Source organism: Eleutherodactylus coqui, chromosome 7 (genome assembly GCF_035609145.1).
Source record: "Eleutherodactylus coqui strain aEleCoq1 chromosome 7, aEleCoq1.hap1, whole genome shotgun sequence".
In the NCBI taxonomy this organism is placed as follows: Eukaryota; Metazoa; Chordata; class Amphibia; order Anura; family Eleutherodactylidae; genus Eleutherodactylus; species Eleutherodactylus coqui.
The window spans coordinates 173,170,522-173,195,334 of record NC_089843.1 but is presented as its reverse complement, the minus strand read 5'-3'; the positions used below and the strand labels follow the sequence as shown (position 1 = coordinate 173,195,334).

The 24,813-nt window shown below is 40.2% G+C and overlaps 1 protein-coding gene across 1 annotated transcript in view; it reads left to right on the top strand.

Annotated features, from left to right (window-relative positions):
- The window catches only part of BMPR1B (bone morphogenetic protein receptor type 1B), a 111,314-nt gene extending 88,329 nt beyond the window's left edge, over nucleotides 1–22,985 (top strand). The window contains exons 8-11 of the mRNA XM_066574024.1: nucleotides 10,663–10,960; nucleotides 21,117–21,292; nucleotides 21,592–21,722; nucleotides 22,536–22,985. Coding sequence (XP_066430121.1) covers nucleotides 10,663–10,960; nucleotides 21,117–21,292; nucleotides 21,592–21,722; nucleotides 22,536–22,661 — 731 coding nt within the window. The 3' untranslated portion in view covers nucleotides 22,662–22,985. The remainder of the gene's footprint in view (nucleotides 1–10,662; nucleotides 10,961–21,116; nucleotides 21,293–21,591; nucleotides 21,723–22,535) is intronic.
- Nucleotides 22,986–24,813: the final 1,828 nt, after the last annotated feature.

Below are 24,813 nucleotides of genomic sequence, written 5' to 3'. Positions count from 1 at the left end.
TAGTAATGAAGCTATTTTCTTCTCTTCTATGCAATACGTTTTTGTGATACAATTGATTATTAGTATTGTTATACTCCTAATACTCTTATCATTCACCCAGCATTTGATTAATTTAGCAATTTCGGGAATGTCACATTCTTCTGATCCTGGCATAGTCTTGTAACAAAACAATCCAGCATCCAGCGGTAGAAGGATTAAAGCTTCTGGTTTATTTAACAATAATTAAAAATGCAGCCAAAAACATCAATGAAGGCAGCAGCTCCGTGTTCTGGCGTATAGCCATCTTCATCACGTAGTCATAGTCTTCTAAGCCTGGATTCACACGGGCGAGCCTGATATTGGTCTGAGAAACTCAGCCTGATATCACGCTTCTATATCTGCGATTTACAATGTGAGTATGATGCATTTTGCGAGAAAAATGCATCACATTAGAGTAAATGCGATTTTGACAAACGGTTTTTCCAACATGTGAAAATCACATGCTATTTCAATGGGAAATATAGAAAATTGCACTAAAAGCAGCAATTTTTCTCTCTTACAGCATCGCTTAAGAGAAAAATCAAACATGGGAATCGACCCATTGAAAAATACTGGTTTCCATTTTCATGCAAGTTTTGTGCGTCTTGCAATGCACAAAACTCACGCTAGAAAAACGCTTATTAAATAACATTTAATGAGTTTTATCTTTGCAGTGCTAGACCTCACATCGACAGTTTCCGCAGCAATGTGTTGCTTCTCTATGACACCATATTATGGAGATATGCTTTCGTAGAAGTAATGCATCTTGGAGGGTATAGGCCTGTCATTCAAAGTACGAGTGATATGGTACTTGACAAAAAAATGGCCATACTGACATATAACGTACATACGGAGCATCCCGTAGAATACTATGAGTAGTACAAGGGTTGGACAAAAATATGGAAACACCGTACGAAATGCATGTGATATTAATCATTAACACTGAGCTGCCCTTTTGACCCCTACTTGGCTGAGAGCTTTCCTGCCAGATTTGTATTTACTTCACCTCTTACCCTGCTCTGGGTGGTTTGGGGAGTCAGCTGGTAACAGTAGCTGAGTGGCTTAAACCCCTGACCATTGGAACCTTGTTGCTCGGGCTCTGTGTCACATTACCTCCACTTAAAATTGGTCTCTGTCTTATTGAAATATGATTTATAGTCCCATTTAACTTAAGGCATGCATTTCGTGTGATGTTTCCATATTTTTGTCCACCCCCTGTATATTACAGTTTTGTAGAAAAAACAAAGCCGAAATGTAGTTGCTTGCATAATCCCCACTTTTTATGCCTATTTGACTCCTAGCTACACTGCTGTATTATAATTACAAATAGCAGAATCTAACATTTTTCTCACTGTTATTATTGTCCTATTTCAGCCGATTACAGACAATCAGTAATCTTAATGATGAAAGAAAACATAATCTTCCTTGCTGGAGTCTTGAAAGTACCAGCCTGAAATGGCTTTGATTTTCAAGTTTGTTGTGCGAGTAATGGCATTTTAATAGATTCATTCAGAATCAAGACAGATTGAATTGAGATCTGCCAGACTGACAGAATCTCACGTATAGCTGACAGGTCCGATGATTAATTTACTGTCGGCCTCCTGAAAGTTCATGAAAAAAGACAGATGGAAAATGAAAATTAATCTTTTGCCTCATGGCACACAGTCTGACAACGTGGCTCATATTAATTTGCTGTCTTCAGTCCCAAGTAGAGATTAACAAATTGTTTTCATTTTTGTTTTGAAAAATTGTAATATTTGCTTAAAGCAAATCTTTTTAGGAAAATATTATTCACATTTAGTCACAGTTTAAAATACAAAGTCCAGAATGAAATAATGGCTTGTAGCTCTTTAATATGCGTCTAAGACAGAAATCTTACTAATATAGTTGAATTGATATTTTAGTGGGGTCTGACGTATCCAAACACCGCTCAGAGTACTGTCTAGGGAATATACAGGACGGTCACGATCAGCAAGGTCTCCTCCTGGTGGCAGATTATATGAAAGATTCACATAGAAATCGGATTTAGGGATATTATACATATCAGAGATTTTCCCAGTCCTGGATCATGTCACACTTCAAATATATCAATGCAGTTACAATTTCATATTAATATACTATATAATAATATCCTTAGTCCTACATTTCCTATATACTTTTATATCTAATATCATATCTATCAATCTATCTCTCATATCTATCTATCTATCTATCTATCTATCTATCTATCTATCTATCTTATATCTATCTAGCTGTGTCATATCTATCTTTCTATCTATCTTATATCTACGGTTGTATTTATCTGTCTATCTCTGTTATATCTATCTATCTATCTCATTATCTATCTATCTATCTATCTATCTCATATCTATCTATCTATCTCATATCTATCTATCTCATATCTACCTATCTATCTATCTCATATCTATTATCTATCTATCTCATATCTATCTATCTATCTTCTATCTATCTATCTATCTATCTATCTCATATCTATCTTATATCTATCTAGCTGTGTCATATCTATCTTTCTATCTATCTTATATCTACGGTATCTATTTATCTGTCTATCTCTCTCATATCTATTATCTATCTGTCTATCCATCTATCTATTCCATATATATTATCTATTTATCTATCTTATATCTATCTAGCTGTGTCATATCTATCTTTCTATCTATCTATCTATCTATCTTATATCTACGGTATCTATTTATCTGTCTATCTCTCTCATATCTATTATCTATCTATCTATCTATCTCATATCTATCTATCTATCTATCTATCTATCTAGCTATCTATCTATCTATCTATCTATCTATCCCATATCTATTATCTATCTATCTTACATCGATCTATCTATCGATCTATCTATCTATATATCTATCTTATATCTATCTATCTTCTATCTATCTATCTATCTATCTATCTATCTCATATCTATCTATCTTATATCTATCTATCTCCTATCTATCTATCTATCTATCTATCTATCTATCTATCTGTATCTATCTATCTACCTATCTATCTGTCTATCTATCTCCTATCTATCTTATATCTATCTATCTATCTATCTATCTCCTATCTATCTATCTATCTATCTTATATCTATCTCCCTATCTATCTCATATCTATCTATCTATCTATCTATCTATCTATCTATCTATCTCCTATCTATCTATCTATCTATCTATCTATCTATCTATCTATCTATCTATCTATCTCCTATCTATCTATCTATCTATCTCCCTATCTATCTCATATCTATACTGTATATCTATCTATCTTATATCTATATATCTATCTCCTATCTATCTATCTATCTATCTATCTCATATCTATCTATCTATCTATCTATCTATCTATCTATCTATCTTATATCTATCTATCTTATATCTATCTATCTATCTCCCATCTATCTATCTTATATCTATCTATCTTATATATATATATCTATCCATTTATCTATCTCATATCTATCTATCTATCTATCTTATATCTATCTATCTTATATCTATCTATCTATCTATCTATCTATCTATCTATCTATCTATCTATCTCTCATCTATCTATCTTATATCTATCTATCTATCTATCTATCTATCTATCTATCTCCCATCTATCTATCTTATATCTATCTATCCATTTATCTATCTCATATCATGTTATTCCAGTTTCCAACACATAAAAAATAAAGACAAATAAAAATACTATAAAATAAATAGAAAGCCTGTGAAATATTTTTTTTTTCTCACCCTTCCTTAACCAACCTGCACTGTCGGAGAATCACACAGATTCTTCCTACTAGCATTAACTATCTATCTCTATATATCTGTATATCAACTATTTTTGATGTACATCTGAAAATCGGATAAGAACAGGACCTGCTGCTATTCTTTATGACTCGTAACAGAATCCTGTGTGCATACAGCCAGTCAGATGAATAGGTGTTATTTCTGTCTGATTCTCTGGACAGAAATCCAGTCTGTGTGCATGTACCCTAAGGAGGGTGAGCAGAGATGACAATCCACTAATGACTAACTAGTGATTCAACATAATACACGTCTTCCCTGCCATTCATACGCTGCGGCTAGCACAGGCCTGCTACAATCACAGAGCCGTTTGGACAGGCTGGCAGTCTAATACAGACCACAACCATATGTGGAGCACACTATGACATATGGGCAAAGTGGGGATTATTCTTCCGGCTTTCCAGGCTAATCGCTCATCTTGACAAGCTTATGTTTCACACACTCAGAAATGTCAGCCAGAGTAATGTGATATTTGACCACAACAAAACCGAGCAAAAAAACGGAAATAGTTTTATTCTTTTTGTATAGAAGGGATTATACTGCTGGCCGGCACATCGGTCCGTGCGAACTAAAGATGTAACCGTAAACTAGAACAGATACAAATAACAGACTTCAAATAGTCAGAAAATGTATGAAGAAATAAGAGATACAAAGACATGTTTTTAGTGGTGAGTCAGTGATGATCGGCTTAGCATGGGACATTGAGCTGACAACAAGGAGCTGAAATAGCCCTCAGCTGATTATTGAGAGCTGTCAATGTGTCAGCACAATAGACGCAGCAGGAAATGTTCTTGCAGAACGGATCTCACAGCTCAATATCAGGCCTGCTTCATACACTGCACTTCATGATACATGTTGTAGCTAAAAACAGGACTGGATACATTAAGTAAGGAAGGTTTAAGTATTTGCTTCATAACCTTCCAATTTTTAGGATGCATCCATTATAAAATGCATGGATAATGTAGCCTAACATAAACTAATGTAAACTAGGTCTATCATCTATAAGTGTTGTATGATGTGAAGGTTTATTCCTGCTTGAACAGAAGTGGTCGATAATATATCTATCTATATATATATATATATATATATATACACGTCTAACTATCATATATAGATACACACACACACGAGTGTACATATATATATCAAAAGTGATCATAAGTTCTTTATTAACTGATGCAGATCATTCAAATTGCACATGTAGTTGGAGTGACTCTTCCTCTATACACATGTGCTACTCAATATAGTCTCCATGTACCGCTCGCTGTTGATGGTACGGCTTTGTTCCAGGAAATCCAGGAGAATGACACCCTTGCCGCCCGAAAAAACAGTCGCCATGACTTTCTGTGCTGATCGCTGGCTCTTGAACTTAGGCCTTGGAGAAGAGGTGTGCCACCATTGCATGCACTGATTCTTTATTTCCAGATCATACACCTATGTTTCATCCTCTATGACCAGATCGAAGCCAATGAAGATATGTTTTTTTCCCCGAACACTTCAAGCAGATCAGAGCAGACTTTCACCCTTGGAATCCATTGTTCACCAGCAAGGAAGAAAAAGATTCTGAAACACCTACCGTATATTGAGGAAGAGTCACCCCAACTACATGTGTTATTTGAGCAATCTACATCAGTTAAAAAAAAAAAAAAAATATATATATATATATATATATATGACCAAGAGTTCTGCAAAAAGCATCTCTAAATGCTGTTACCTGCCCCCATAGTCATTAGAAAAAAGTAAAACATATGTTTCACTAACTGGTTTTAATTAGTACCAAAAAATGATACGTAATACATTCTCTTTTAGTCCAAAATTAGCTTTCTCTGAAAGGGGTTAACAGAAGTAAAAGAATAGGTTAGTAGGAGAGATGGCTAATTTAGCTGGTCACTGCTTGTGCTTGTAAGCTGATTGTGCAGGTGAACATGGTACAATATGTGGGTACCTAACCATTACACCTGCAGTACTGAGCTTGTTGGGCAGCCCATTCCAAAACCATGAGCGGTAATAAAGAGTTAGGCCTCCTTTGTGGCTGTAGCAGCCTCCACTCTTCTGGGAAGGCTTTCAACCTGGTTTTGGAATCGGTGTCTATGGAAATTTCTGCTCATTTAGCAAAAAGAACTTTTGAGAAATGAGGTACTGATGTTGGCAGAGAAGGTCAGCCATTGTTCCAGTTCATCCCAAAGGTGTTCTACGAGGCTGGGGTCAGGCCACTCGAATGCCTCACCAAGCTCACCAAATCATGAACCTTGCTTTGTGCATGGTGTCACTGTGCTTTTGCCGCTGTTCACCTGCTCCTGCAGCTGTGGGCAGTCGCGGCAACATTCACTCTGTGGTACGCCGTGTCCTGCCTCCAGCTCCTTCCTTCTCCTCTAATTGCTCCCTGACCTCTGCCCATAGGGTCCACATGGACTTCTGTTTAATTTCTTGAAGGGCCAGTGCTCCCTAAACCTATCCCCCTGCTGTCGTGTCACAGCATCTGCTATATTAGGCATCCACACCCTAGGGTAGATGCCTAAGCAATTTGGTCTTCCAATGCCATTTGTGATGAAGCCCTTGGTTGTGTTTGTCCTTATTCTGATCCTTGCCTGACTTTGACTATTCTGACTTCTGTGTTCCCCCGACCTCAGCTCTGTACTCTGAACTTTGTTTTGCCCGCTGCCTGCACTAATCTTCAGCTTGGACCTCTTTATTGCATCCTCTGACTCCAGCTCTGATTTCAGCCTGTTTCTTTACTATGTTCCTGTGCAGACCTTCAGATACTGCTGTGCCTCGGCCTACTACAACATCAACAGCCACATTACCTGGACTATCTATGCTTGTTACTTAGAGTGGTCAAGGGTGAAGGCCAGGGTAGCCCAGGTGCTACTTCCACAAATAGCCCAAAGTCAAACTAGTATGTTACAAGGTAGATCTACATCCATCTGCCTGTCACATGGACACAAGTCACTTCTCACTATATAATGAATGTGACAAGACTGGCCTAAAACATAGCTACCTTTTCAAAGGACGTTTCAGAATATGTGTACATGAGGCATAGCATTATTTCTGCTACTATATGACTTGTAACCTGGATCTTCTCCATTTTCCCCTTTTGCAGGGTTTATGTCTGATTCTCAAATTTCCCAGAACTGGTGGAGTGCTGTGCTGTGTTCTATAAACTGTACATAGAGAACTGGCTGAGTGATCATACTCAAAGAGTGGTCATAAATGGCTGCATGTTCAATTGGAGGAATGTCTCTTTTTAGCTAGGAAAAAAAGAAGGCTGAGAGGAGACTTAAAGGGGTTGTCCTTGTACGCGTCATCGCGTAGCTCCGCCCTGTCACGTGTGCTGATTCCAGCCAATCAGGAGGCTGGAATCGGCACACATGATGGGGCGGGAGCTACGCGATGACGCGTAGAAGGGGCGGAGCCAAAACACCGCTGCTGCCGGACAGACCCGAAGGCAGAAGACCCTTCTGCGCAAGCGCGTCTAATCAGGCGATTAGACGCTGAAGTTAGACGGAGCCATGGAGACGGGGACGCCAGCGCAGGGAAGGTAAGTGAATAACTTCTGTATGGCTCATATTTAATGCACGATGTATATTACAAAGTGCATTAATATGGCCATACAGAAGTGCTTAACCCCACTTGCTTTCGCGAGACAACCCCTTTAATAGCTGTCTACAAATATTTCAAGGGCATTTGTACAAGGAAAGACTAGAAGCAATGGGATAAACCTGAAAGGGAGGAGACACAGATTAGATATTAGATAGTGAAGGTGATCAATGAGTGGAACAGGTTGCCACGGGAGGTGATGAGTTCTCCTTCAATGGAAGTGTTCAAACAAAGGCTGGACAAATATCTGTCTGGGATGATTTAGTGAATCTTGCATTGAGCAGGGGGTTGAACCCGATGACCAAGGAGGTGTCTTTAAATTCTAAATTTTTTTGATTCTATGAACTGCAGACCTGCTCTCTAACATAACATAACATAACATCATCAGGTAGGACAGTGTACAGCAGGACTGAGCACTAAAGATGTGAATAAATAGCAGCAGATAACTCACCATTAGCTCCAGTAGCCAAGTCTGTGTAGGATTGTTTCTCCCTCTTCATTCTCCTCTACTCTCTGCTTTCCTAGACTTTAGTGAGCACAATGAGTCATCCTCCTCCTCCATGTCCTGTTTTCAGTCACAGACTTGACAGTGGGTAGTAGACAGCAAACTAGGTAGAAGGGAGACCCCTAATTATCACACTGACTATTATATAAGTACAAGTTGTTTGACACGTTAGTGACCATTTAATAGTAGATGGTGACCTCCATAATGACCAAGATTGCAAGTGTTCACTTCAAAGTATGTAGAATGGAGAAGTGCGCTTATATCCAGTGCCATTCTCTACTTCTCTCCTGTAAATACCATTAGTAGGATCTATTGTATGTATGGTACATTTCTATGTATAAATTGAAACAAATAAAGGTTGTCAAAGTGATTTATCCCTTTTAAATCTATAATAAGTGTGATGTATCTGTATCTGTTTGCTTCCCTAATTCAATACAACGAAGAGACTTGGGTCCTTCTCTTTTATAGTGAAAGACATTGACTTCAAGAAAATAAACAGAAACATTGAATAGTTATGGAAACACTTGAACAATTATTGCTACTGCACAAATAGTGGAGGTTGCAAAGTAATGATATAGACGCTGCAGATGAAAGTCTTGGATCTATTTAGATATACAGTATAATGAATAATTGTACATCAGAGGCTGTAAATGTAAATTCCAGGATAAATCCAATATTATTTAGGGGAGAATTAAAACATGCTGGACAGATCAGACCACATTGACTTCCAGGACTGGCCAAGCTGGGTTCAGCACATGGAGGGATTGAAGAAGTCTCTCAAAGCCCATTTTCTCCATAAAACTCCAGCCCTTTCAGATAACTGAAAAGTCTGGCTAAAGCTTCTATTACCAAGGCATTCAGAAGTGATTTGACGCTCTGAAAGCTAATTTGCCTTCTTTTAGACTCAGACACAACCATGCCAACTTCCTGCACTCACTTATAGAATTGAGAAAACTATTCCTAGCCAAATTTGGCAGCATTATTGAACCCTCATGGATGGAAACATATACTGTGCTACCTTCCATGCCATCAGGCATAATCTCTAAACTCTGTGATGGCCTTCTACACCAAAACTAAAAAAATCTAAATATTTTTTTTACACGAGAGGCTACCTTCTTTATCCTCAACCGATCCCATGGTTTCTCCAGATGTATCAGGATTCAAGAAAACCCCTTCAAAACCCTCAGCAGATGGCATCACATAATCTTACTAGCTCCAAAATATGCTGGTGTTGCGCTTCTTACCCTGAAACACGCTCCCATATTTGGGTAGACTCCGAAAGATTCGAAGCTTCTAGAAAGAGGTTTTGGACATAATTGAAACAGTCACTGGTAAAAAAAAAATACCTCTCGCAGCTCTATTGATATTACTTTGGGTCCTCTCAAGTTCTTTTCGTCCAAATGTGATGACCTATCTACCCAAAGCTAACCGCAGCAAAGTTGTTGATACCGTCATGCTGCAGAATCCACAAGCCTCCTCCAATACAATTTTGGATTAATAAGCTAGACTCCATAGTCAGATGGAAGAATTAGCAAACAGGGAAAACAGGCAACATTCTCAGTCTATGCTAGTTTGGGTATCCTGGCTGTCCTTCCACCAATGTAGGAAATCTAATTGACGTGCGAAGGCGGAACTACCCCCTTTGCGACTCGGAAAAGGTTTATGGTTCTTGTATTGTACCATTTCTGAATTTTCAGCTTGATGTGACTATAATAGGAGGTTAGTTTATATCTAACTTCATACAAACTGATGACACCTCCTTACTTGTTTTGCTTGCACCTAGAAGAACTGTGTAGTTCCTTATGTTCTTTCTGTATTTACCAAAGTTTTCTCATTTGTATTGTACTACTTTGCCCAGTCAACCAGTAGCGTAAAGATACCTTTGTATACTTTACCTGTGTGTTGGCCTTCATGTGCGTTGGCTATCCTTCATCACTTTAGTGTACAATGTGAATATTTTTCTTTGCTGTTAATACATAGAGATTTGGGAAAAAAGTCAATTTTCCCTTGGGTAGAGATGCCTTCTGGAAAAGGTCAATACAGGGCAGGGGGCAATAACCTGATGTGGACTTAATTATGAATTTCACATGAATGATTCATTAAAGGGCATGTGTATCAATTCACTTGATACGTATTGCGTGACGTAGATGAAAAGAGCACAGCAGCAACCATAAGGTCAGAATAGTTAAAGTCTAATCCATTTGGATGCTGTATAGGAAACCTTGCCCCTAAAGTGGCATATGTAAGTCTAAGCTAGTCAGATAATGGGTCACTATGATAATTCTTACACTTACTTGTTCATTTTAAGAAGTCCTGCTTATGCAATTAGTACCTTGGCCTATAAAGTGTTGTAATCCAATGTTTCCAGGAGATGGCAGCATCCTCCTTCATATAATCCGCACTTCTACGGCTCAGGTCCTGGGTATTTAGCGGCGTTAGATGAAGCTAACAACACAATAAAAATGGATTATGCTTTTCGACTGTATTATTGGATTCTGTATTTTAAAGCTGTCATATTTAGCTTATACAGTAAACCACTGTTTAGGTTACTGACAATGTAGGATGCAACACTAAGTCCATTGTAAAGTTGAAGTTTATTACATACAGACCAGATATGAAAAAACAAAATTATTGGTCAATGTTTGTCTGCAGGCAATGAATGAATTATTTAGGACCAAAGATTCCTACGTTCCATTGTGACCTTATTGCTATACTACATTCTCCTTTTAGGATTCATTGCTGCGGATATTAAAGGGACAGGATCCTGGACACAACTCTACCTGATTACAGATTACCATGAAAATGGCTCTCTCTACGATTACCTGAAATCAACGACACTCGATACAAAAGCCATGCTGAAACTAGCTTACTCATCAGTCAGCGGGCTCTGCCATTTACATACTGAAATATTTGGGACAAAGGGGAAGCCAGCAATAGCCCACCGGGACCTTAAAAGCAAGAACATATTGGTGAAGAAAAATGGAACGTGCTGTATAGCAGATCTGGGATTGGCAGTAAAATTCATTAGGTTAGTAATATAAGATAATTAGGTTAGTACATAATATGTTATTTGCCAGTTCACTGAAGCATAGCCAATGTCTTTGAACTCCCTCTTGTTCTGTTCTCTCATACTCCCCCTCCTTCATCTCTCTCTCTCTGAGTCCATGAAATGAGTTCTCTTCCTTGATTTGTCCGTCTTATACTGGAAAGAACTGCATACAGTAGAAAGTAAACCATTTCGAAAACTTGTACGCAGATAACTAAAAAGTTAATTGGCTCAATAGAAGACTTTACAATCTAAGCGTGCCCAGGGAACGAAATTCTAGTTGGACATCAGCAGCAGCTACGCAACATATGTCTAATTATTTATTCATGACCAACTGCTTAAATAATCTATACAGAAAGGGCCCAGCCATATTGTTTACATTGACTGATCGATAGCGGGTCAGAGATGGCTATAAATCAGGCCCTACTGAGAGTTGAACTATGACGTTAGTAATAACCTTTCTGTATGACAGCTTAAGCTCCATAATGCAACATACTGATGGGTTAATTGACTTCCTATGAAATTGGCCTTAGTGTCTATGCAGGTGACAGCCAAGGAAATTAGTTAGGAGCAAACACTGGGTTTTTAAATGGAGGTTTTGAAGTATTTTGCTATCCAAAGCAAGATGGTAACACTGTTGCTGATTATACTCACTTTGCGCTATAAACTTTCTATATGCATTACTCACATTTTTGTAGATTGAGTGGCCTAAAGGGAACCTGTAATCAATTCTAGGCAGTCTAAAATAAACTGGGGTGCTTATAGTTTAGGTGATGTGGAGTCTGGGAAGCCTCTTTTCATACTCACTCGGTCCCCCATTCCTGTGGTGTTCCCCAGCAGAGTCAGCGTACATGAACAGCAAGCTTGGCTCTTTTCAGAAGGCTATGGGCAAGCACCTCCCAGTCATCTCTATGGAAGCGCATGCACACAGCCTTCTGAATAGAGTCAAACTTGCTGTACATGCGCTGACTTTGCTAGGAAACATTGCAGAAACGGAGGATCGGGTGACTATGAAAACAGGCTTCCCAGACTCCACCTCACCTATAAACTATAGGCACCATAACTTAGTCTATAATTGATGATAGGTTCCCTTTAACCCTTTGCAATCCAATTTTGGATTCAGGGTTTCCTAGGGGGCTTTCTCTTTCTGCCATTATACAATGGTGCTATCTGCTGGCTAGAGCCAGTACTGCGGTATGGGACATGCTGGAGTGGCCCCTGACAACAGAGCGGCCAATAATCTACAGAGAGAATACCCTGCCGGACGTCTTCCCAAATCGGAGCTGTACAGCCTTTAATCACAATGTCTTCAGAATGACGTCAGACAGTGGATTGGAAAGGGTTAAGGGTTAGTGATAGTAGTATGCTTGGTGGTCTTGAGTGGTTTAACAGTTAATTACCAGTATCATTAATAGTCTAAAGGTGCTTTTAGACAGAACAATTATCCTTCAAAAAAATCTTTTTAATGAACGAAAGTGAGCGACAATCGTTCGTTCCAGACGTGAGCCAACAACTGAATGATGAACGAAAATTGTTCACTTCTCACTCGTTGTTCGGGTTCTGCAGGACTAAAATTCATTGTTTGAACAGAATGACAAGTTAATGAGTAGAGATGAGCGAACGTACTCGGTAAGGCCGATTTCGCAATCGAGCACCGCGATTTTCGAGTACTTCACTACTCGGGTGAAAAGATTCGGGCGCCGTGGGTGAGTGGGGGGTTGCAGAGGGGAGTGGGGGGAGAGGGAGAGAGAGAGAGCTCCCCCCTGTTCTGCGCTGCTACCCCCCGCTCCACCACGCAACGCCCCGCCCCCCGGCGACCCCCGAATCTTTTCACCCGAGTAGTGAAGTACTCGAAAATCGCGGTGCTCGATTGCGAAATCGGCCTTACCGAGTACGTTCGCTCATCTTTATTAATGAGAAAACACTTCTTGTTCAATGTTTCACTTAGCGAAGAACCGGTCGACAATGAATCTGCCTGCCTAAACATGCTGCACGAGCGCGGATGAGCTGGTGATGTCATCACCTGGTTGTTTGCTTGTGCAAACGATAATTGTGCCGTTTAAAAGGAGGCTTACATGATAAACAGCTTAATATACACGTCTATTATCCACACTAATGAAGGGTGGTTAGGAGTTAATATCTAATATTCCCGGAACTTTTGTGTGGTTGCAGTGGTTAACACGTAATATTATATGGTGAAACTTTATTTATATCAGTTAGGATGTTAAGGGGTCACTAGTGTTGGTCTACTGTAGGAAAATGTGCCTAGATTTGTTTTTTTATAGAAGTTGTTTTCTGATGACAACCCCTGCTTGTATGCCTTATTATGTCTCATAGACATCAGGGGTAAGGTAAAGGGTAGGGTGACGTCACATCGTGACATTTTCTTGGCAGACTGTTTTTGTGGGGTGTTTTGCCATTGTCTTCCCCAGTCATCTTTTTACCCCCCAGCAAGCTGGGTACTCATTTTACCGACCTTGGAATTATGGAAGCTAAGCCGGCTACCTGCAGGGATTGAACCCGCAACCTTCAGGTTGTGAGCAAGAGCTTAGGACTGCATTTCTGCTGCCTTAACACTCTGCACTATATGAGACATCAGTGAGGCAGGGGGTAACCTGCTTGGGGACGTTCCTCTGTGAGCTGGAATGGGTGCCACTTAGTTAGAAAACACTGATGGGCACAGACAGAATTTCATAAATGAACTTGATGTTTTCTCTTGAATGCATCGGAGAGGACATTCCACGTACCCTAAGTGCATCCCGTTCAGAGGTCCATCACAGATCTGGCAGAAAATACTGGAAGAAAAAGTGATGAATACCATTTTTTCTTCCGTTAAATTGCTGGGCAGCTGAAAAATAACCAGATGGACCTCATTATAGCCAATGGGGTCCATTTGTCAGTGTTCGGTTCCGTCATAAGATGAACCCATTCAACCAGGGAGTTCCCCTTTCCTGCTCCCCGAACAGAGCAGGAAAACGTAATCCCCGCTGCAGATGTGAAAGCAACCTACTAATAATGAACCTATAATACATACTGTTTGTTTATAAAGTGCCAGCATATTCTGAAGGACTTTACAATTCAGAGTTTGTATGCATAAATAAGAAACCATCTCGGTACAGAATATCCGGCTGCTATATAATAATGAGAAATATTATGCTTACAAGGAATCTGCACTGGACTACTGTACAACCCCTCATCAAAAGAATGGTAAAGTAGCCGGTGCCATACATAACTACCGGTAGGGTCATACAGAGCATGGGTCCCCCAAACTCTTCTCACCTGCAATTACCCATCACTAAAGCTGCATACAACTAGGTCAGTCCCCGTACACCTCATATAAATTGTCAGTAATTTGCAGACTTTTCGCTACACAGAAAATACTGAAGGGTAATTCTGCAATTATTTTACAGCTCTAGAAATGTGACCTAATTTTAGATACAATTCTTTCATTAAAGTTTCATTTTATTATTCCGCATTCACTTTAATTGATACTCTCTTCAAAACTTGCCCATAAAATACATACCTTTTCATTTAGGAACACAAACACTAATATGTTTTTTTTTTTCCTTTCCTCGAGTCATTCCATCCCATTAAAATCTAATTTAATGAAAAAGGTATTAGGAGACATTCTTGCACTTTAAACAGCTCTGACATTAAGAAAAAGACTGGCATAAAAAGACAATAGAGGTAAATGAATTGTGTTTTATTTACACAGGCCAGTTGTGCATCAAAACACAATTCCTACTAAGCAACGTAGACAAGAGCTCCTATTAGAGGATAATACCGCGGTATGGCGGCAGGGTTGGAAGTCGTTCTTTCTTTAACATCAAAGTATAGTTTAACGTTCAGGAGAAGAAATCTGTTCTTGTGTTCCGCAAAGATTTCATTGTTGTAGCTGTCGTTGGGGTTTAGTCAAATGCTAATGAAATGTCAGAAATGAAGCTGATACCTACTGAGTTCTATGTCTAATTGTGGCTGTGCATTTGAATACTTAAATCTAGCCTGGGGAAGGGAAGTCTCTCCACTGTGCTCCTGGTTCACACTGGAGAAAAGAGAGAATCATAGCTACATTGTCCTGGTAGCGCAATAACGTTAAAAATAACAATAGTTTCTGACAGTGATTGACTCCTTAGACCAACTGCCTACACCCACACTTCAGCTTAAACGTCCGGTATGAATATAATAACCACGGCATAATATGGCTTCAGTCATGCGATTCTAAGGCACTCTATAATGTTTAGAAATTCACTTCTGACAAAAAGCTAAAAGTGAGTATGAATAGTTTCGAAAAGTTTGCCCTGACATCAGTTGTATGGGTTACAATATCCATCATTAAATATTGTAATTCCACCATTAATCATCGCAATTCAGAATTCTGGTTTGAAAGAAGGGGTTTTTAGTTCAAAACCTTAAGATATTAGTCAGAGCTTGAAAGCAACTGCAAAGAGTATCTTTTACTCTGGAGGACCCAGTATGTCCATGCATTATATGGCGAGCTCATTGATTTCAATTAGAACAGTGTAATGCTTCATTTTACCCTGTGGTGGCACTGTAGGAAAATCGAACACTGTTGGGATCTTCTGTAGATTATAGATGTTTGTTGGTGTTGCAGCAGGGGGACGCTCTATGAACAGATTATCATCACAAGACTCTTCAAAGGAAAAAGAATTGACAAAAGTAAAGAAGCCTTTTAATGGACTTTACAAAGAAGATATTGTCTACGTAGCTGAAAAAAGGCACCTGGAGGATGTCAGCACGGTATAGGACCAAGGTTTCTTGGGTTCACCAAGTTAAATAATTCTGAACAGGGGCATAACAAGTAACCATGAGACACTATAGGAATCCTTCCTATAGTGCCCCACTCCACCAGCACCAGATTCAACAATAAGGGCTCAGTCACACGGGTGCATCGGCACCCGTACACCGGCGCCGATGCGCCCGTGTGACTGACAGAAGACGGCCGTACCTGAAGACGGACGTGTCTCTGCAGCGCTGATGAAAGAACACATGACCGGCAATGAAGTCGGTCACATGTTCATCCTCCTGGCGCTGCAGAGAGACGTCCGTCTGCTACCTGCAGTAACACGGGCGCATCGACTGAGCCCTCAGTGTGGAAAAAGTTGATGATTATTTTGGACTTCATAATGCACACAGTAATATCAGTGTACAAAGATAATGGACATAGTGATGTCACAATAGTGTGATATGGTACAGTGAAGTTACAGCATAAGAATAATGCACACAGTAATGTCACTGTATAGAGATAGTGTACATAGTGATGTGACAGTACAGGGATAATGCACATAGTTTTGTCACAGTACAGGGATAATGCACACAATGATATCACAGTACAAGGATAATGCATACAGTGATGTCACACATAGTGTACATAGTGATGTCACAGAACAGGGATAGTGCACACAGCTTTGTCATAGTACAAAGATAATGCACACAGTTATGTCACAATACAGGAATAATGCACACAGTGATGTCATAGTACAAGGATAATGCATGCAGTGATGTCACAGATGGGGGATAGTGCACGCAGTTATGTCACAGTATAGGGATAATGCACACAATGATGTCATTGTACAAGGATAATGCACACAGTGATGTCACTGAACAGGGATAGTGCACACAGTATTGTCATAGTACAAAGATAATGCACACAGTTATGTAACAGATAGGGGATAGTGCATACAGTGATGTCACTATACAAGGATAATACACACAATGATAACACAGTACAAAGATAATGCATACAGTGATGTCACTGTATAGACATAGTGTACATAGTGATGTCAAAGTACAGGGATAATGCACACAATGATGTCACTGTATAGAGATAGTGTATAGAGTGATGTCACAGTCCAGGGATAATGTACACCATTGACATTACAACACAGGAATAATATAAACAGTGATGTCACACTACAAGAGTATACTGTGATATGATAACACAGGAAGAATGCACAAAAAGGCGCTTAGTATATTGTGAAATGACAGCATAGAAGCAAAATTTATAATGATGCCCCATTACAGAAATAATGCAACAAATAATGCCACAGAGACATAATAATGCGCACAGCAGGGGTAAACATGGAGCTGTATACTTTTAATGTAGAACCCATTACCCCCCCCTCTCCCGTCCATAGCTAATAGTCATCACTAATAGCATCTTATGTTTGAGGGGCCCCACTACTTGTTGGGAGCCATACAGCTGTTCCCCTGATAGTTCCGGCCATGCTTCTGAGCACCCTCCTGCAAGAACATGTCCACTTATAACCACACTGCCATCTTTGCTGTAATTGCATATCATCAGTGAGGACTAATAGTTTAGTTATAAATCAACCCATAAGAAATAGACCCTAGTTGCTAATGTCTTCAAATGTGGGTTTCTGTTTTTTTTTATTTTTTTGTCCCTTTTGTAGTAGGGTCCTCCTATTGTGTTGGAGCCTTGACCCAACTGGTCGGCAGTCTAATACTGCATCTGCACACTCCTCTATGCCCAGTATCATCGGTAGAGTCTGTGTAGTATATACTATATTACTAAAGAATAAGTGAATGAACTGAAGCAACGTTAATCCTCCATTCACTTCCAATCCCGAGATATGACCCCAAGGAGCTGCTGAAGAGAGCGGTCTAAATAAAAGCATTCTATCAAGGATTTTCTCTGTTTAACCCCCTGATATATTCTGTCCTTGGACTGCAGAATTGTAAAACATAATCCATCACTTCATATAATGTGCCTTGGCCGCTCCGTACAGTGGTGTGCTCCATCACTCCAGGTGACGCTTGCCTTTGTTATCCCTGGCTAGTGTATGATTGCTCAGCCATGGAAGCCCCAACCATGAAGCTCCTGATGAACGGTTCTCATGCTGACATTGCTTGCAGAGATGGCTTGGAACCCAGCAGTCAGGCCAGCAATCAACCATGGCCATTTTTTACGTGCTATACTCTTCAGCATTCATCAGCCCCATTCTTTGGGCTTCGGTGTCCTACTACCTCGCAGCTTGTCCGTTGTTGCTATTAAACGTTTCCACCTTTTGAACAAAAGCAGAATAACGACGCGGTTACAAATAGGAACATATCAGGCTTATCTGGATGGCACAAGGGCATGCTATAATGTACATATTGAATGTCACGGTGCCGTTCTACTATTAGGGTGTGCCCAAAGAGCATAAATGCTGCAGATTTTCCACTGTAGAGTTTGCAGTAACAGTATAGAGGATATTTTACTAAATCTCATTTTCACCACGGCTTTCATCCTTAGTAATGTTTTGTGTGGACATACCCTAAAAGAGGTTTTCCAGGGAAAACAGTATTGATGACCTATCTGCAGGATAGGTTATTAATAGTTGATCAGCTGGGGTTCATCACTTGGGACCCTCACCAATCAGCTGATTGTGCGCCTGTTGACAGTGCCACAATTACGCAGGGGTCAGAGTGGAAGCAGCGGAAGTCTCTGCTCCAGGCCCAGTGTAGTGGCCGGCTCTTGTAACTGCAGGCACGGCTCCCATTGAAAACCCCTTTTATGTTTTCAAGGCTGTAGACTTTTTTTATGCACCCATTAGCTCAGGCTGTGGCAGAAATGCCTGAATGCACCGATTAGAAATGTTGCCTATGTTCGTTTGGCCATACAGTATGTATGTGAGCAGGAATTATTTCCCATTATTTATAATTATATTGCAGCTGTATATTGTGTTCTCCTTCAATGGAAGTCTTTAATCAGCGGCTGGACAGACATCTGCCTGGGATGATATAGTGAATCCTGTATTGAGCAGGGGGTTGGACCCGATGACCCTGGAGGTCACTTCGAACTCTACCATTCTATGATTTTACTTATAATTCGACATTTCTATCACAGCTAATTTACAGCAATATTTCTCAACACCAGTTTTCAAGTATACCTCAAAAGATCATGATTTGAGGATATCCTATGAAGAGAACACTTGTGGCAGTTTCTGAGGCATCTACGCAATACTAAGGAAATCCTGCATGCCAGATCTGTTGGAGCGAATTAAGGACTGGCGTTGAGAAACAGTGCCTGACTGTATTAGCAACACACACTCTTTGTCAAGCACCTAGAAGGAATTGCCATTTTGCTGCAAAACGCTGCATGCAGTTACATCTCAGGCAGATATGCAAATGATAAGAGTTGTGGTTTGATTAGCTGAACGGTCTTGTCACCTAAGGCCCTAAGAATAGCTCCACCCTTGGCCTATAAAAAGGCTCTCGGAGGCTCCTTGTGTGACCTCTTCTGCTTGTGTAGAGCTTGTTGACCACTAGAAGCCTTTACGATGCAGAGAAGAGATTTTGCCCAGTTACTGGAGTCTGAGAGATGTGCATTATTGGGATGTGAGAAGCTGGATGGTCTTTTGACAAATTGCCCGCCACCAATGCCATTCTGCCCAAACTGTTAGGAGTTGTTGGGACCAGTGGTTGCGTGAGGGCACACAAGGCAAGCAGGTTCAGGATGCCTTCAACAGACCACTAGTAGAGAGGATTACCTGATTGTCGACAAACACGAGCAGCTCCAACTGTTTTATTGTCCACCATCCAGAGACAGGTGGCACCATCATTACAGGCCCCTTTGTCTGTCAGAACCATTTTCAGGCACTTGGCTGAAGGACATTTGGTCTCATAGCACCCATTATGTGTACTATCTTTGACACCCACCATTGCCTCTGTTTGCAGTGGGTGTTGTGAACAATCAAACTGGATTGCAACAGAATGGGACCAATTTGCATTCCATTATAAATCCAGGTTCAGTTTGAGTACCGACGACCACCATGTTCATATCTGGAGACCTGGTGGTGAGCACCTCAATGCTGCCTTTGCTGTGGAGTTGCACATTGCCCCTACTGCTGGTGTGATACTCTGGGGGACCATTACATTTGACATTCAGTCACCCCTAGTAATGGTACGAGGTAAAATGACAGCTTAGCGATATGTTCAGGACATCCTGCAGCCACATGTGTTCCTCTCATGGCAGAATTTCCAAAGGCAGTTTTCAGCAGGATAATGCTTGACTGCTCACATCAAAAGTATAACAGGAATCCCTCCATGTCATTGCCACACTTCTGTGGCTGCTTGGTTGCCAGATTTATCACCAATAGAACATGTATGGGACAATCTGGGACGCCAACTTTGATAGCCTACATGTTTGCATGATCTACAGGCTCAGTTACAGCAAACGTGGAGCAATATGCCGCAGGATATCATCCAGAACCTGTATGCCTCCATGCCCAACTGTATCACATCTTGAATCCAAGCTAGAGGAGGCCCAACACGGTACTAGAGTCTCCATGCCCGCCTGTATCACATGTTGTATCCAAGCTAGAGGTGGTACAACAGGGTACTAGGGCCTTCATACCCGCCCATATCACATCTTGTATCCAAGCTAGAGGTGGTACAACAGGGTACTAGAGCCTCCATGCTCGCCTGTATCACATCTTGTATCCAAGCTAGAGGCGGTACAACAGGGTACTAGAGCCTCCATACTCGCCTGTATCACATCTTGTATCCAAGCTAGAGGTGGGACAACAGGGTACTAGAGCCTCCATGCTCGCCTGTATCACATCTTGTATCCAAGCTAGAGGTGGTACAACAGGGTACTAGAGCCTCCATGTCCACCCGTATCACATCTTATATCCAATCTAGAGGCGGTACAACAGGGTAATAGAGCCTCCCTACAAGTGTTCAGTTTTCCGCAATAAATTATCCTTTTGCTCTGATATTGTAATCACTTACTTATATCAACATTACAATCACACAGAGAAAGTTTCATTCCATTACGACAACTTCTTCTAGGGAGGGAATTTTTTTGACAATGAGTGTTGAACAGCATAGGAACTTGTAAATATTATAATCGTGCAATCAGCTGTAAAATTTGATTTTTTCTTTGCATCCTGAAATGTATTTGATAAAAACGAGGTATTTTGTAGTCCAGTGTTACATCGTTACTGTTATGTGTTTGCTATGGTTATGGACAAAACTAGCGTAGCAATTAGTCACCAAAATCATTACTGTATATTTATTCATGGACTTTAGCGAGTGAACATACAGCTAGATGCCAATGTAGTGTGACTTTCTTTGCATTGTTTATAGTACATTCTCTTTATTTTTTGCAATCCAGTGATACCAATGAAGTGGACATCCCCCCAAATACTAGAGTCGGCACCAAACGCTACATGCCTCCTGAGGTTCTCGATGAAAGCTTAAACAGGAATCACTTTCAGTCATATATAATGGCCGACATGTACAGCTTTGGACTGATTCTTTGGGAAGTCGCAAGAAGATGCATATCTGGAGGTAACCCGATCAATACCATTATCTCACCCTAATCTTTTATACATACGATTGCAGTAAATAATGTAGTTTTACTGAACTCCCTTAGATGCTCCATTTCTGATAACTCTGAGTGTGCACATCTATAACCAATGATTTGTGTCTGTAGGAAGAAACCTCCTTAATGAGCACTTGGCAAGAACAAATGCACACTGTATATTCCTTATGGCAGAATAGGAGTTCTTACCTCAGCTTGACTCCTTTTAGAAATAAGACAAGAGAAAATGAAAACAAAATACAATTTCATAATGTCTTTTTTTCAGGTATATTAGAAGAATACCAGCTGCCCTATCATGATGTTGTACCAACCGACCCGTCTTATGAAGACATGAGGGAAATTGTGTGTATCCGGAGGTTGCGACCCTCATTTCCGAACAGATGGAGCAGTGATGAGGTATGGGAGGGGGATATGAAAGCTTTTCGATTTGACATGATTTGTTTAGTTGTATTATACAATCTATGGTACATTTTCTGATACAATGTATTTAATATTTTCTCTCCAATCAACAAGGAATATTCCATTACTTTTTATACACTGTATGTTTGGGCAACTCGAAAATTAAGACTGACTAGTCTTATAAGGTGTTTATCAAGGCATGACATCAAGCTTCTGTAGATGTCTAATAAGAAAAATAGATGACAGTGGGTTTTCTTCCTATATCCTCTCCCCAACTCTTGGTTGTCCAACCTATCTTATAAACCAAAAACTTCACCAATCCTTTTATGCTTACAAACCCAAGTTGATCCAGAAGAAGGCGAAAACCCCCCATTGAATGGCATAGACCTACTTTTCTGTTGAGTGAAAAAATGCCTACCTGATCCCTACTGGCTGCTGGACACATCTTTGGATTAGTATTCTGCATTACTACCCATAGCCCCATCTGTATACTGTGTCCAATCACATTAGTTGGCTAAATCCTCTGTTAAAATGAAGAAATCAAATAGGGGCTTAGCTTAAAAGGGGGTACTGGTGCCTGAGGAGGTCCAAAAGCCCCTCTGAAACATCAGAAGTCATCAGTTTTATTATTAGTACTTGGTAGGGGCATTGGCATATAGAATTCTAGGAAACTTTTTGACTAAGAATAGCAACAATATCTATTTAGTTGTGAAGCAATTGAGTAACACTAGATTGATTCTAATGTCTGCGCTATCAGAAGAACCTAATCTTGATTATTTTACCATACTGACCCCTGTTTTCTGTCCGCAGTGTCTGAGACAGATGGGAAAACTGATGACAGAGTGTTGGGCTCACAACCCAGCTTCCCGCCTCACAGCTCTACGGGTGAAGAAAACACTAGCCAAAATGTCAGAATCTCAAGACATCAAGCTTTGATTGATATGTGATTTCTTTAGAGAATACCCAAGAAAGCGGACATATTTTCTGTGACTGAAAACCCTTAAGAGAAAATGCATTTGTACACATTGAATGTCCGTGTTTACCACGAGCACCACAAATGTCAAGACTGGTAGGGACTTGCCAGTGACTGGACAATTTGCAGACCTCCATGACTCAGGATGGTGTACACAGGAAACATGGCTTCAATGACTAGATGAAAGAATTAGCATGTTGCTTTCCGTGAAAGCAAATACGTTTTTAATGTTTGAAACAAAAGACAGATTTCTTTAATCTTCTGATAATAAAACTGATGTAAACTAAGTCTGATATACGTATGTCTAATGTCGCGATGCAATGGCACAGAATGTCAGCACTTTAATTCCAACATCTCCGTCTAACATTAATTCCAACATCTCGGTCCAACATTAATCCAATATCTCGGTCCAACATTAATTTCAACATCTCGGTCCAAGATTAATCCAATATCTCGGCCCAACATTTCAGAGTTGAAGACACATCATTGCTGAATTGTCATTCCCTTCCTGTTTTTCATTTGTTGGCACATTGGATGCATGAGGCCGATGTAGAGGTGCATCGAATGATATTCATCTGACATCATACTACTTGGTGCCTAGATTTTAGGCTGTGTCCACACGTCATGGAGTGAAATACAATGTATGTATACAGCCTTGGGGTGTGTTCACACAGAAAAAAATGTGCTCCAAAATCCGCATGCAGATATTATTGCGGGTTTCACTGCGGAATTGACTCATTGACTCATTCAATGTATTGCATGGAATGGATTCTGCAGTGAATATCCATGCCAGTTCCATGACAAGTAAAGCATGCTGTGGATTTGAAAATCTGCAGCATTCCTCTCTTTTGCTGCAGATTTTTTGCAGTTGAATGAGGTTAAGACCCCATTCTCTTATATTGTACTATACATTGCCATGGAATTTCAGCGGGAAGTCCACAGTCCACAGCAAATCCACCCTTCCTGTCTAGCGGGTTGTTGTTTTACTTGTAGGACCTGTAAAATACCTGTTTCTTCTCTGTTGTCATGACTGAAGGGCCATTTAGATGGGACGATTATCGCTCAAAATTCGTTAAAACGAACAATATTCAGGAATAATGTTCCCGTTTAAATGCAAAAATATTGTTAATTATTCGTTCACTTTTCATCATCACTGACTTTCGGTCAGCATTAAAACATCGCTGGATCGTGGAATTCTGACCGAGTGTAAACGCTCGCTGCTCAGTGCTTCATATAAAATGTGAAGCGCTGAGCGAGAGGCCCGTGATCCAGCGGTTAACTCTACCTGTGGAAACACTCTTCACGAGCGCTAATGACCTTAGCCGTGATGTCAGCACTTGTGCAGTCATTTAGATGACCATCGTCCCATCTTAAGGGTCCGTTTACACCAAACGATATCTCATTTGAACGAGCAAACAATGTCAGAGTTTGCTTGTGTAGCCTGTTTATACAGGCAGATACATCATTGGTTCGTTCAAACGAGAAACCGTTCAGTCATTCACATTGACTGCACAAGTAAGTGAGAACGACTGAACGATCGGTATTTAGACCTAATGATTAGTGAACAAGGCAACGATGATTTTTACGCCTGCGTAAAATGAACGATAAATGAGAAGTGAAAGATTTATCGTCCATTGTTTGATTCTCTGCTGCGTTTACACTGAACGATTATCAGTCATTTTCGCTCGTTTGAACGATTTTTCGAAAAATAATAGTTCCATGCAGAAGGGCCTTAAGAGCAGCACCGCGATAGCAGCTTTCAGCCATTAGCTCAATCCAACAGGAGTAAGGATGTCAGCTATTCATATCACACGTGGCTATTGGTAAAATGTATTAAGAAGTTTCACACAAAGGTTCAAAAGTAAAAGAAGAACAGTTTTGTGGCACTTTTTCCGAGTAGTTTTGAAGCCAAAGTCATAAGTGGCATAAAAGAACAACGGGAAATACAAAGGAAGGACGTATACCTCCCCTTCATGCTTTATCCACGCCTGGCTTTGGACCAAAAACATGCATCAAAAACTGCAGGTCTTTTTTCCAAAACTTTTACACGAACAGATGTGGCAAAGCTTAACTTGACTTCTATGTGTTAAGATAACTTACTGTGGCATCATTTAT